General features: G+C 47.1%; 1 protein-coding gene across 1 annotated transcript in view; it reads left to right on the forward strand.

The window, feature by feature from the left end:
* The window catches only part of LPH (lactase phlorizin hydrolase), a gene marked incomplete in the record, with an annotated part of 72,489 nt that overhangs the window by 20,356 nt on the left and 36,727 nt on the right, over positions 1-15,406 (forward strand). The window contains 10 exon segments of the mRNA NM_001101689.1: positions 2,984-3,067; positions 7,620-7,722; positions 9,377-9,463; positions 9,465-9,472; positions 9,475-9,477; positions 10,656-10,660; positions 10,662-10,667; positions 10,669-10,678; positions 12,638-12,643; positions 12,645-12,653. Of these exon segments, the coding sequence (NP_001095159.1) occupies positions 2,984-3,067; positions 7,620-7,722; positions 9,377-9,463; positions 9,465-9,472; positions 9,475-9,477; positions 10,656-10,660; positions 10,662-10,667; positions 10,669-10,678; positions 12,638-12,643; positions 12,645-12,653 (321 nt within the window).

Genomic DNA, 15,406 nt, shown 5'->3' on the forward strand with positions numbered 1-15,406 from the left:
CCATGCCCACCAACCCACCTACACTCCCACCCCTCTTCCTCTTCCCTCTATTATTCCCATTATTATTTTTTACTAAGATCTATTTTCAATTAACTTTATACACATATGATTAACTTTATGTTAAGTAAAGAGATCAGCAAACAGCATATAAATAAAAAGATTGTTCTTCAACAGTACAGACAAGGGCTATTCAAAGTCATTGCTTCTCAATGTGTCAATTTCACTTGTACAGATTGCCGTTTAGGTGCTCGATTAGTCATCACAGGTCAGAGAGAACATATGGTATTTGTGCCTTTTGGGCTGGCTTATTTCACTAAGTATGCTGTTTTCCAGATTCATCCATTTTGTTGCAAATTATCAGACTTCATTTTTTTTCTACCGCTGTGTAGTATTCCAAAGTGTACATATACCAAATTTGTTTATCCAGTCTTCAGTTGATGGGCATTTAGGTTGATCCCATGTCTCAGCTATTGTGAATTGAGCTGCAATAAATCTGGGGGTACAGATAACTATTTCATATACTAATTTCATTTTCCTTGGATAAATTCCCAGGAGTGGGATGGCAGGGTCATATGTTGGTCTATATTCAGGTTTCTAAGACATCTCCATACTGCCATCCATAATGGCTTTACTGGTTTACATTCCCATCAACAGTGGATCAGGGTACCCTTTTCCCCAGCATTTGTTGTTTGTTGATTTCTGTAATAAGCCATTCTAACTGGGGTGAGGTGAAACCTCATTGTGGCTTTGATTTGTATTCCCTGATGGCTAGTGATCCTAAGCATTTTTTCATGTGTTTGTTTGGCCTCTATTTTCTATCTTAATCAGTATGTATTCTATGTCATACTCCCCTAAATAGGTACTAATCCCTTTGAGCCTTCCTGTGTGTGTGTATGTGTGTTTGTGTACTGCACTTTTTGTCTTAGTGTCTGTGGTATGTTTGTTTCCTATTCTCCCGCACTCTCTGCTTGATGTCTTTTCTTTCTTTTTTCTTTTTCTTTTGTTTTTTATTCGACAGAGTTATAGACAGTGAGAGAGAGAGACAGAGAGAAAGGTCTTCCTTTCATTGGTTCACTCCCCAAATGGCTGCTGCGGCTGGTGCTGTGCCGATTCAAAGCCAGGAGCCAGGTGCTACCCCCTGGTCTCCCATGTGGGTGCAGGGATCCAAGCACTTGGGCCATCCTCCACTGCCCTCCTGGGCCACAGTAGAGAGCTGGACTGGAAGAGGAGCAACCGGGACTAGAACCAGCACCCATATGGGATGCCAGTGCTGCAGGTGGAGGATTAACCAAGTGAGCCACGGTGCCGACCCCTTTTTTTTTTTTTTAAGATTTATTTATTTATTTGAAAGTCATAGTTACACAGAGAGGAGGAGAGGCAGAGAGAGAGAGAGAGAGAGGTCTTCCATCTGCTGGTTCATTCCCCAGATGGCCGCAACAGCTGGAGCTAAGCCAATCCGAAGCCAGGAAACAGAAGCTTCTTCCAGGACTCCCATGAGGGTGTAGGGACCCAAGGACTTAGGCCACCTTCTATGACTTTCCCAGGCCATAGCAGAGAGCTGGATCGGAAGTGGAGCAGCCAGGACTTGAACCGGCACCCATATGGGATGCCGGCACTGCAGGCGGCGGTCCTACCCGTACACCACAGCGCCTGCCCTATTGATGTGTTTTCTGACCTCTGTCCTTCCACAAATCTTCTGGAAAAATCCCATCCATTGTTAATGACCATGTGAACATGCCTTTCTTTAGGAGGCCTTGCTTAATATTAATTGCTATCTCAAATTGAGATTCCCGTTTCCATACTTGGAAACTTTAGCCATTTGTCATACCAGCAGTTACCAAGCTTTAGTGTGTTTCAGAATAATCTTGAGAGCTAGTAAAGGATACAGAGATGACTGCTGACCATGATGGGACGAACCTGGGCCTCTGTGGGTTTCCAAGTTCCCAGGTGAATCTAATTCCCACTAAACTTTGAGAACCACTGGTGTGGGATTTTTTTCTAACTTCTGACTTTCTGCCTTTTCTTCATGTTAACTACACCTCCCTATTGATTTGTATACTTCTTGAGATCGCCTTTATCTTTAATTGAAACTGCCCACCTAATGTGACTTTCAGAAATTGGAATTCAATTATTGTGTGTTGTACAGAACTGACACACACAAGCAAGATCACAGAGGTGCCTTAGGGGGAAGTTTGAATGATTGGGAAAGCAGTAGGGAGTATGTGGGTAATCAATTGTAAAGCACAGTGCACCTGATTCTCATCAGATGCCATTGTCTTCAGTCCTCCACGTGTTTTGACTGTGGATCTGGTGTTCTTTGAGCATATGCAGGCCAGTGATAGGGCAGAGGAGTAATCCTTAATAAGAGGGTGGATGCACTTGTCAAGGACCGGGACCATGACGGCTGTGCTCTTGGCTAGTAGAATGGGCCAGGCCAGGGCTAACTGAGTGGGCTTCAAATATGGCCTAAAATTAAAACAGAAACCGAAATGTCAGTAGGGCCTGCAGAGATCACTATGGAGCTCATGATGGCTGAGGGCTCTACTGCCTCCATCCTGGTGAAGTGTGAGGATCAGGAGAGTGATGCTACACAGGGCAGTTCTCACCTCCAACACTCTCCCCTGGTGCTCCGCTACATTAGTGGTTACCACCATTTCTGCATCCTCACTCATTCACTCGTCCCTTTCATCATACACACTCAACTGAGTGCTTCTGTTTGCCAGTTCCTGGGCTGATCATATAGACAGTGTAAACATAGATGGTGTCTTCCCCACACACACAGGCAAACCTCTCCCACCTCCACGCACACCCAAACACACACATGTTCTCACTCCATCCCCATCCTTTCTCCCACTTCTTTCTCCCTTGGAGTATCCAATGTTGTACTATTCATTTTAGTAGTAAGAAGGAAAACAAAAAAGAACTCCTTGAACAACTCTTTGTCTTGAAAATGCTTATGTTCTAATGGCCTGTTTATTTCTAGGACTCGATTGATTTCCTCTCTCTTGATTTGTCTTATGAATGCCAAAGTGAGACGAGTCTACCAGAGAAGCTGAGTAAATTGCAGGTAATGTGAGACCTTTTCATACTGGTGATTATGATTAAGTTTCCTGAGAGCCTATTAGACATGTAAAGCTTTGGCTAATGCATGAACTGGACTTGCACCCACAGTCAGAAGGCCTACTGAGGGGCATTTGGGGTTTCCATCGAAGGCATCCCGAGAAGCTTGGGCTGTCAGGCAGTCTTCCTGGAAAGGATAACGGGGCTATCTTGTGAAGGAAATGGTCACATGGACCTTCTGCTCTTTGGGAAGAAACCTACTGGGAACTGAAATCCATTGTTCATTCTGAGTTATAAGAAGAATATTTGCCAGTGGTGGTGAGCTTTACCCAACAGCATGATTTGATTTTTTACTCTTAAATATTGGTGAGATAACATTTATGTTGTTTATTTTACCACAATTTTTAAAAATTTCACACCAAAGTCTATTGATTCAATTCCAACTATGGGGACCTTCCAGTAACATCGGGAGTCTGCTTACCATACCCGTTATTGTTTTTCTGTTTTTCTCAAGTCTCGTGTTGCTGGCCTGTCAGAGAGCTGTGCTGGAAGCCTCCTACCCAACTATCCCTTACACTTGGCTCTTGCTGTGTGACTTCTTTACTTAACTCCTTGCAGTCCCAACTATCTCCCATTTCCTTATGGGAAATAACTGACTATGCACAGTTGTTTCTCTTGCACCTTCCAAGTCCTCCTCGTGATCCTGTGCATAACCCTGAAGAGCAGTCTTCTCTCAGGCCTCTCTGCAGATACCTGACCACCAGGATTCACTCATATAAGAACTCTTGGCTTTGTAGGTTGGAGCATGAAACCATTGTTCTCTCTTTTTAATCCTGTGCCTATCAGGAGGCAGGCTGGGAAACCCCTATTCACAACCCTCAGTTTGGAGTCCCACCACCTCCACCACCAGCAGAATGGTTTATCCAAGGAACTATCCACTGAAAGGGCAAGTCAGTAATGCCAAGCAGTGACCCAGCTATATTGACGCTGAGGCAGGAGACTTGCAATGGATACACAAGCATCAATCCAATCCCAATGTCTGTGCTTCCAGCCTCCAGTGTAGACACCACTGCTTTTCTTATCTACCAACAGTAGGGTGATACAATCAAGGCCAACCAATGCATCCACAGGAACTCTGTCAATATAGTGCTTCATGCCAGTCATTGTGCAAGGAGCTTAGTCCACACATGGTTTCTACCCCACAACACGCTCCAAGGTTTAGGAAACTTAGCCAAGTACAGATTCTGAATAGTGGGTGTTGATTTTGAGATTAGAACCAGGGTCTTCTCATTCTTGAACAATACTCTGCTTCTCAAAACAAAGATAAATCTAAACTGTGTAGGTGCATTATGACAGGTGTAACATTTTTAAATTATAAATGATGTTAGTTGTTTTTGTAAACACCTTCTCACCTGAATCTGAACTTACGTGCAACCCAGAGCCTGAACTTGTGGGCTTGTGGCCAAGATTTCTGGGCCTTAAAAATGCTGTCTTCCAGGTCAGCTTATACCCATGACTTCCATGAGGAATTCAACCAGAGCATATTGCTAAACTAAGGGGTTCAGACACTGCTCATGTTCTAAAACCATCTAGGTCACACAGATGCAGCAGGCCTTTGAGAGGCAGGCAGCAGAACTGGCACCATTTATTCTTGAGGATGTGGTCCGGAGTGTTCTCATTTTATGTCACAACATTGTCAAGATTCTGCTCCCACCAGTGTCTGAACAATGCTGTGAAGCCTCAGTCCACAGCCAGCCAGCCACCTAGTAAAACTTTCCATTTTATTTTATTTTATTTTTTTAAGGGAAAGGGTTTATTGGGGAACACCCTACAGACCGGAGTGAAGGGGCGGCGAAGGAAAAGAAAGAATATAAGAGAGAAACAGAGAGGAGAGGAGCTAGCAAGGAGAGAAGATAGAGCAGAGAAGAGGAGAGAGGAGAGCAGAGCCAAGAGACCAGAGGAGGAGGCTAGAGAGAGGAACCGAAAGAGAGCAGGAGAGAAGGGCCAAGAGAGCATGTGTTCAGGAACAGGCCCTTTTAAAACTTTGCCTGAGAGCGGGCAGGGAAGCAGGAGCAGCGAATGCCATTAGGATGGGGGTGGAGCCTGGCTCAGGTAGCTGGGCCATGCGGCCACCTGGCTACAACTGCGCCAGTTTCCTAACATTCCCCCCTTTTAAAACTTTCCATTTTAAAACAGCTATTTATTAGGATTAAATGCCAGGCAGTTGTTCTTGGTCCTTTTGTTTCCTTGATAGGAATTCAGTTCCACCCATTGCACCTGACAGCTCAGCTGCAGCTCAAAGATTCAGAGTGACAAGTGGCAACAGCTGTGCCAGAGAGGAGTCTTCTTCTCTGGGGCTCTGGTACATACCAGGCAGCATTTCCCAAGCATGGTTACCACACGCAGGACAGGAAGAACAGCAGGGTCCTCACTGAAGAGAGGGGCCAAGTTGTGTCCATGGGACCCTGAACCGTGTTGTCCACGGTGGCCTTCTCAACACATTCCCTCCTCGTACTGGTGCCCCACTGTCCTCTTAAAGGGACCTCTTCCTGTAGGTGGTGGGTTGTGGCATTGCAGGAGGTAGCAGGCACCTGCTCCTATTCCATGCACTCCCCCAGAGTACTGTGCACCCTCACTAGCTTCCCAGGCCCTGACAGCACACAGATGTCTCAGAGCCTGAGAACATCATCAAGCCTGGCACCTGGGTGGAGAGCCAGGTCATATCATAGAGTCTGAACCCTGCAGGAGGCCCACAGGGGATCTCACATCCACTTCTCAGAAAAGGCTCTGTCATCTCAGGGGGTTCTTCACTTCACAGAGACAGGACAGAGAGTCTCCAAGGCTCCTCCAGCCGTACCATCCTGTGACACTACAGGCGTCCCCACCCTGTGTAAAGATCTTTCAGGAAGGAAGGAACTTTGGTTCTTTGAACAGGTCACCCTCAACTACGTGGCTCTCCTGCAGTCACCCAGCACAGGCAAAGAGCAAGAGACCTGGGGCGTCACTGCCCAGTGACTGTGTGGTCAGGGCCAACTCATTTGGCTTCTAAGGCTTCAGATGCCTGCTCTGTAAACAATGGACTTGGTCCCAGGTAGCTTTGAGAAAATGAAGACTGTGTTGCTTCTTTTGAAGTTGTTGCAGTTGGCCTCTGTTAGTAGCATTTTTCAAGAAAAAATTTATTTATTTATGTATTTGAAAGGCAGAGTTACACAGAGAGTGAGACACACACACACACACACAGAGAGAGAGAGAGAGAGAGAGAGAGAGAGAGAGGTCTTCCATCCACTGGTTCACTTCACTAACGTCTACAATGGCCAGGGCTGGGCCAGGCAGGATTAGGGGCGTCATCTGGGTATCCCACGTAGGTGTCAAGGGGCCAAGTACTGGGGCCATCATCCTGTGCTTTCTCAGGCACATTAACAGGCAGCTGGAACTAAAGTGGAGCAGCCGGGACTCAAATTGGCACCCATATGGGATGCAAGCATCGCAGGTGGTGGCTTAACTATACCACAACTCTGGTCCCTGTTAGTAGCTTATAACTGCTCAGAGGAAGAATAAGTTGGTTTGGAAGAAATGACCAAACCCTAACCTTCTCAAAACAGGTCATTCAATCATGTCAGCTTAGAGATGTTTTTCTTAATACTGAAGTAGCTAGAAACAAGGAGAATTACATGTGTTACAATGTAATGATGACAACTCATTTAACTTCTTATTATGGAAAATTTCAAACACATCATATGTAGAAAAAGTAGATTGAGCCCCTCTGAAGCCATTGACAGCTTGCAAAGCTGTTGGCCCAAGGCTGGTGTTGTCTGAACTACACCCGTCTCTCCTCCCTCTCACTTGGGATTATCTTGAAGCAGACTTTAGACGCCCATAAATATGGTGCTGGTGGCATCCTAATTAAGCTTTTTTTTTAAATTTATTTATTTGAAAGGCAAAGTTACAGAGAGAGAGAGACAGACAGACAGACAGAGATCTTCCACCCACTGGTTTGTTTCTCACATGGATGCAATGACTAGAGCTGGGCCAGGCCGAAGCCAGAAGTAAGCAGCTGCTTCTGAGTCTCCCCCCTGGTAACAGGGACTCAGGGGCTTGGGCCATCTTCCACTGCTTTCCCAGTCTCATTAGCAGGGAGCTGGATTGGAGTACAGCAGCCAGGACCAGAACCAGCACCCGTATGGGATGCTGATATGGCAAGCAACAGTTTAATCTGTGCCACAGCACTGGCCCCTAAATTAAGTCTCTTGGGTATCATGGATTCCTGATGTGAGTGGATGGCCTTGTTCCTTATCCTAACATACTTCCTGACTCAAGGAGGTACCTCATAGCCCTGTGATGAAGTATTAAACGTATGTGTCCCTTTTGTGGGGATTGTGGCCTGTGTTATTGAAAGCGTAGGTTATTTTGGAGTCTGCTACCGGCTCATTAAATTAGGCTGGAGGTAATTTCCAAAGTAAGAATGAGTGTTTATAGCTTCTCATCTTGCAACTTTGTCTGGTATCCGAAGATACTTCCTAGGAAGTTTGGGTTTACTTGTTGGTCCTTATCTTTCTCAGACCATTGAGCCAAAAGTGAAAGTTTTCATCTTCACTCTGAGACTCCAGGACTGCCCCTCCTCCAGGAAGAGCCCAGCCAGCCTGCTCTTCAGTCTTCTCGAAGGTGAGTGGAAGACTGGGGAGAGGTTCTGAGTGACATTTGGCACACTGGTTTGGTGGGTAGCAGTCTCAAAGTCTGAGGTTTCTAAGGGAGGAGGCTGGTCCGGAGGCACCTCCCATGCACCAGGTGTCTCCTGCCTTCCTGTTGATGCTGCCTTGCAGCAAGCACCCCCGTCCCAAGAAAGAGGAGAGCTTCTATGCGGGTATGCCCAGGATGCTTCACATGGAAATAAGCACCATCAGGATCGGATGTGAGTTGTAAGCAGACAGCCGATCTCTACCTTTATATCCCCTTCAGTTACCTCTCCCTACAAGGTCCCTCATTTCTGCCCCTCCTGGCAGGGTTGCCTAGTGCTTGTCTCTGTCTAGCCAGTGCCCTGCTTCCCCTTGATCCACATCCTCATTACCTTAACCCTGGCAAACCTCTGACCAAGATGCTAAGAACCTTCAGGTCTGGACTCACAGCTCAAACACCATCTTCTCATTGTCTCTTCATTCAGATTATTCTTGAGAGTGAATCTGATTGGTTGATTGTGGATCAGGAGGCTGCTCTGATCCAGTCAGGGGAGGAGGGGGCTGTTAAGGTACTGAGGCTGGAGGCCACTGGCGGCTCTGCAGGAAGCGGGGGAGGGACACAGGCTGAGGGTCGATGTTCAGTCCTGTCACTCTTTTCACAGGCCAGGGTATGGGAGAAATACATGTTGTTCTTCCTTATGCTGTTACCTTCCTGGCACCGGGTGGCAACAATGGCCTCCTGACCCTCATCCACAGACCTGTCAACAGCCCTCATCCTAATTCACCCTTGACAGCATAACCAGTTCTCTTCTTAAATCCCATTCCTTTCTCTGTGGGTCAAATGATAACTTCTATGATTGGGCATTTTGTAGCATTTTAAAACATATCTACCCCTTCTAATGTTCGAATTCTTTTAAACCAATTGTCCTCCAAGTGTAGTCACCAGCATCACCTGCAGCATCAGCATCACCTGTGAAATTGGAGAAATTCATCTTCCTGGCCGGCGGTGCAGCTCACTAGGCTAATCCTCCACCTAGCGGCGCCAGCACACCGGGTTCTAGTCCCAGTCGGGGCAGCAGATTCTGTCCTGGTTGCCCCTCTTCCAGGCCAGCTCTCTGCTGTGGCCCGGGAGTGCAGTGGGGGATGGCCCAAGTCCTTGGGCCCTGCACCCCATGGGAGACCAGGAGAAGCACCTGGCTCCTGGCTTCGGATCAGCACGGTGCACCGGCCGTGGCGGCCATTGGAGGGTGAACCAACGGCAAAGGAAGACATTTCTCTCTCTCTCTCTCTCTCTCTCTCTCTCTCAGTTTCCACTCTGCCTGTCAAAAAATAAAAAAATAAATTGAGCCTGAGCCCTACCTAACACCCACTGCATCAGAGACTCAAGGTAGGCTTTGCAGCCTGTATCTGTACAAGCTCTGTAGCTGATATTGATTTACACTGAGTTGTGAGACCCACTGTTTCAAGTCATACAAAGGAAAAGTCATATCCTACTTCCCAAACCTTAGCCCATGGTATTTTCCAGAAGCACTTGGAGCCATTGCTTGGCATTCGGTTGTGTTATGTGAGTTAGGGAATCTGTTGACTTCAGACGTGCCTGTTCTTTGTCAGGCTTCAGGTTAATCAAGCTTCTTCTCTTACAGCCATAAATAAAGACCAAGTGCTCACCCTTGGGTTTGATGTTAATGCGTTTCTGAACTGTTCATCAACTTCCAAGAAAAGGTAATGTTAGCTCTCAGTAACTGATGTTGGTGCAATACTCTGCTGTTCTTGCATATGTGCAATCTCAAGGGACTGTTGTCATCTCTCAGACCAGTGGATTTATTATAACCACTCAATGAAATAGAGAAATGAAGGCTCAGATGGAAAACAGGGAGAATCTGTCTCTTACTGAGTTCTACCCTGGGCCTTACACAGTCTGGCTTTCTCACCCAGCAGCACACAACTTACAGAGCTAGGATTTGAACCCCTGCCTTTTAGTTTAAGATCCCCTTAGAGTATGGCAGGTGTTTGATGCCATGGTTAAGATTCCTCCTGGAGGCCGGCGCCGTGGCTCAATAGGCTAATCCTTTGCCTGCAGCACCGGCACACCAGGTTCTAGTCCCGGTTGGGGTGCCAGACTCTGTCCTGGTTGCTCCTCTTCCACTCCAGCTCTCTGCTGTGGCCCGGGAGTGCAGTGAAGGATGGCCCAAGTCCTTGGGCCCTGCACCCACACGGGAGACCAGAAGCACCTGGCTCCTGCCTTCAGATCAGCGCAGTGCACCGGCCACAGCGCGCCAGCCGCAAGTGGCCATTGGAGGGTGAACCAATGGAAAAGGAAGACCTTTCTCTCTGTCTCTCTCTCTCTCTCTCACTGTCCACTCTGCCTGTCAAAAAAAAAAAAAAAAAAAAAAGATTCCTCCTGGAACATCCACATCCCATATGGGTATCCTGTAGTTTGAGTCTGAGTTCCATTTCCAAATCCAACTTCCTGTGAATACATACCTTTAGAGGCAGCAGATGATGGCTCAAATTCTTGGATCCCTGCCACCAACATTAGAGAATGGAGTTGAGTTTCTGGCTCCTGGCTTCAGCCTTTCCCAGCCTTGGCTGTTGCAAGCATTTGAACATTAAGCAGCAGATGGAAGACAAATTTCTCTCTCTCCCTGCCCCCACCTTTCAAATAAATACATTTATTAAAAAATTTATTTATTTATTTGAAAGGCAGAGTTATAGAGAGGATGAGAGAGAGAGAGAGAGAGAGAGAGAGAGAGAAAGTCTTTCATCTGCTGGGTCACTCCCCAAATGGCTGCAATGGCTGGAGCCAGGCTGATCTGAAGCCAGGGGCCAGGAGCTTCTAGGTCTCCCATGCGGGTGCAGGGGCCCAAGGAGCTGGGCCATCTTCCACTGCTCTCCCAGACCATAGCAGAGAGCTGGATCAGAAGTGGCACCCAAATGGATGGGATGCTGGCACTGCAGGTGGCATCTTTACCACAGCGCCGGCCCTGATCAGATTTTTTTTAAAAAAAGATGCTTTTGGAGTTATGAGCATGAGGACTAAAGGCCATGATAGAGATAGATATGACCATCCTAGTGAAGTCACGTGATGTGAGTTCTCTGCACTTATAAAAAAAGATTTATTTATTGATTTGTTTATTTGAAAGTCATAATTATGTAGAGAGGGAGAGACAAAGAGAGAGGTCTTCCATCTGCTGGTTCACTCCCTAAATGGCCACATTGGCCAGGGCTGAGCCAGGCCAAAGTCAGGATCATCTTGCAGGTCTCCCACATGAGCGGCTGGGACCCAAGCACTTGGGCCATCTGCCACTGCTTTTCTAGGGCCATAAGCCAGGAGCTGGATCAGGAATAAAGCAACCAAGACACAAACTGGCACCCATATGAGTTGCTTGCACCACAGATGGCAGTTTCACCCACTATGCCACAATACCAGCCCTAGTTTTCTATACTTTCTATGTGAAATGTCCTCCCTGTGAGGAGACAGAGTAGAGAAGAAAGCCAGATGCTGCAGAACCCTCACCTGACAGTGTTCTTGGGACAGAAAGTTTAATCAGTTATGAGTTACAAATAATTTCTTTTTTAAAAATATTTTTATTTATTTTATTTGAAAGTCAGAGTTACACAGAGAGAGAAGGAGAGGCAGAGAGAGAGATCTTCCATTCACTGGTTCACTCCCCAATTGGCCGCAACAGTCAGAGCTGTGCCAATCTGAAGCCAGGAGCTTCCTCCGAGTCTTCCCATGTGGGTACAGGGGCCCAAGGACTTGCACCATCTTCTGCTGCTTTCCCAGGCTGTATCAGAGAGCTGAATCAGAAGTGGAGTAGCTGGGACTCAAACCGGTGCCCATATGGGATGTCGGCACTGCAGGCGGCGGCTTTTCCTGCTACACCACGGTGGCGGCCCCCCAAATAATTTCTTACTGAATGACTAGAGTACAAAAGTTTGTGATACACTTTTATTTTTAAAGATTTATTTATTTATGTGAAAGACAGAGTTACACAGAGAGGGAAGGAAAGGCAGAGAGAGGGGTCTTCCATCCACTGGTTCTCTCCCCAATTGGCTGCAACGGACAGATCTGTGCTGATCTGAAGCTGAGAGCCAGGAGCTTCCTCTGAGTCTTCCCATGTGGGTGCAGGGGCCCAAGGACTTGGGCCATCTTGTACTGTTTTCCCAGGCCATAGCAGAGAGCTGGATCGGAAGTGGAGCAGCTGGGAATTAAACCAGCACCCATATGGGATGCCAGCACTGTAGGTGGTGGCTTTACCCGCTACACCACAGTGCTGGCCCCCAGTGATACACTCTTAAAAAGTAAGAGCATATTTGAGGTTATCCACACAATTATACAGTCTCAAGCATCAATATCCTAATATGCTTTTCAAGTTGGCAAGAAAAGGGTGGTATGGTTTCCAAGAACCTGGCGCCCAATGGATGTGTGTTCCACACGTGACCTTCACATAGCAGGCAATAAGGTACAGCAAACACTGGAAACGATCACTGGGCTTCCAGACCCCCAGCTAGAACTCTCTTATCATGCACCTCCAAAGCATATCAACATCAGTGTCACCACCTCCTGTCCCTGTCCTCTTGGAGTAGTTGTTCCGTTCTGAGCTGTGACCTCCCTCTCTCTTTACTCTTCTCAACTCTTCCAGTCAGCAGACTCAGGGCTGCTGCTGGCCTTCAGGCTGTGCCCTGGGAGTGCAAGCAGAGCAGTGAACACAGGTGGAGCTGCTCCCTGACCACACATGGGGCCAGCCGAGGGTGCTGGGCTGTGTCCCTGGGAACGAAACTCAAAGGCCAAAAAAAAAAAAAAAAAATGGGTTTCCTGGGAGTCCAGTGATTACGAAGCACAAGTGGCACCAGCCCTGGGTTTCTCTCTCTTCCACCCTGACCCAGGTACTTCATCAGGCCTGCTTGTCCTACCTTGAAATTGACACCAGGGGGCCTTACTCGGGTGGATGTGGCACAGGGGGAAGGGTTTTAGAGAGAGCTAACATAGATTTCTCCCTCGAGAAGTTTGACCCCTGCAGATGAGACAGACTCAAATGACTGTCACACCAGAGAGTGACAGGAGACACACAGCACTGGGACGCAGAGGAGGAAGAGAGTGTTGTGTGGAGCGCTGTGAGGCTGCAGGAGAGGGACTTAGAAGCCATGGGCATCGGGCATGAGGCTTTCTTTGGGAAATCTCCCCCCAGGTTAGGCAGACCCTGGACTCCCCACGCCAACGTCTGTGTGGCAGGTCCTCCTGCACCCAGAGGTGTTGATTTCTCTCCTCAGAGCTCGTCTCATCCGAGCCAGAAGGACAGAGTCAGAGTCTGGAGGATCAGCTCAGGGTGAGGTTACGAGCAGCTGGGGCTGAGCACCAGGGTGGCACACTCCCCTCGTTGGCAGAAATCAGGGTACTACACATCTGAGTAGGTCTGTGTAAATAGTACCATTACTTTTGTCTCTCTAGCATCTATTCACTTTCTGTTGCTGGCACCTGGATTTTCCCTGGAAGAACCAGGTCAATGAGTATGTTCTGGGTGAGCCATACCATAGATGATCTTCTCCCCTAGCCACTCACCATTCCAGCAAATGTGGGCAGTTAGTGCTGAGTAGAGAGAAGGGCTGAGGTTTGGAAGCTCCCTTGCAGGACTTCCCTCCTTGGGAGGGAGGCCTTTCTGTAGTGTCCCTGTTACTTCTGCCGTTTATACTCTCTGGGCAACCTGCCTGCTGTGCGCATCACTCCCTCTTGACCCCACAGCACATAGACAAGGAAATTCTCTTGTGCTCAGCCTCCTTTTCCACATGAGTGTTATGACCAACACACCTTCCCCTGACCATTGCTCCTGCTACCCTCTGCTTGGTGTCATTCATAGTACAGTGTTTCCTGCCTGCAGAACATGTTTTTTGTTTGTTTGTTTGTTTGTTTGTTTGTTTGTTTTAAGGCAGAGTTACAGAGAAGGGAGAGACACAAAGAGATCTTCCATCTGCTGTTTCATTCTCTGATGGCTACATTCTCTGGGGCTAGTACAGGCTGAAGCCAGGAGCCAGAAGCTTCATCTGGGTGTCCCACATGGGTACCAGGGGTCTAAGAACTAGCACACTCTTTTGCTGCTTACTCAGGTAGATTAGCAGGGAGCTGGATTGTAAGTGGAGCAGCCAGGATTTGAACCCATGCCCATATGGGATACAGGCACCATAGGCAGTGCCACAACTGCACACAACGCCAGTCACAGAACATGACTTTAAAAAATTGGTTAACTAGGGGCTGGTGTTACGATATAGAGGTTAAGCTGCCATCTGCAATGCCAGAGTCCCATATGGGCACTGGTTCATGTCCTAGATGTCCACTTCCAATCTAGCTCCCTGCTAATCTGCCTGGGAAAAACAGCAGAGGATGGCCTAGGAAGAAGCTCCTGGCTCCTGGCTTCAACCAGGCTCAGCTCTGGCCATTGCAGCCATCTAGGGAGTGAACTAACAGATGGAAGACCTCCTTCTTTCTGTCCCTCTCTATAACTCTGCCTTTCAAATAAATAAAATAAATCTTTAAAAAATTAGTTAACTACTTTTTATTGGAAAGGCCAAGAGAAAGAGAGACAGACACAGAGAGATCTTCCATCCACTGGTTTACTCCTCAAATGCACACAATGACCAGGGCTATACCACAAACTACACTCTCCTCTACCCCAAAAACATGACTGATTGATTGTGAAATTTATCTAGAGAGGGGCAACCAAAATTCCTGCCTCATACCTACCCAAAAAAAGGAAGGAAGGAAAGAAGAAAGGAATGGAAGAAATGGAGGAACAGACTACAGTAAAACAGACTATATTGCGTATAAGGGTAGCAATTTTCTATGATGCTTATTTCAGATATATTTACTCATATGTACATAAACATAAACATAATCAAATCTATGCCTATACATGATGGCATAGTGATTAAAAGCTGAGATTTGGCTTCACCAATTTCAAGTTTGTGGTCAATGAGAAGTTACTTAAAATTATCAGATATGCAGACCCCAATCTTGTTGCTTTCTCATCTTACCAACCCTTTATTTTACAGTCCCAGATGGATGCTTTAGAACCTGTCAGCACACCCACAATCCAGGAAGCATGAAGAAGAAGGGAGTTTGTAGCCTAGGCTGCTGTTTGGTTGGCTCACACATCACTAGAGCTGTACCAGAGGTTTAATTATTCAGATATTCCTGCACCAGCTGATAAATAGCTGCTTATCTGCTAAAGCCCAAAAGTTACTCATTTATTTTTCAGCCCATCCCTGCACCCATAGGATAAGGATAAATAGTTGTAGTATCTGCCTCATAAATGTACTGTGGTAATTAAATAATTTACATACCTTTTTTATCAGAGTGGCCAGTAGAAAACCAGGTTCAATGAAATGAGGTCATCATTATGTGTTTGTTTTTTTTTTTTGACAGGCAGAGTTAGACAGTAAGATGAGAGAGACAGAGAGAGAGAGAGAGAGAGAGACAAACACACAGAGAAAGGTCTTCCTTCCGTTGGTTCACCCCCATATGGCTGCTACGGCCGGTGTGCTGCAGCGATCTGAAGCCAGTAACCAGGTGCTTCCTCCTGGTCTCCCAGGCAGGTGCAGGGCCCAAGCACTTGGGCCATCCTCCACTGCACTCCCGGGCCACAGCAGAGAGCTAGACTGGAAAGAGGAGCAACAGG

The sequence above is a fragment of the Oryctolagus cuniculus genome, chromosome 3, assembly GCF_964237555.1.
Source record: "Oryctolagus cuniculus chromosome 3, mOryCun1.1, whole genome shotgun sequence".
Taxonomy (NCBI): domain Eukaryota; kingdom Metazoa; phylum Chordata; class Mammalia; order Lagomorpha; family Leporidae; genus Oryctolagus; species Oryctolagus cuniculus.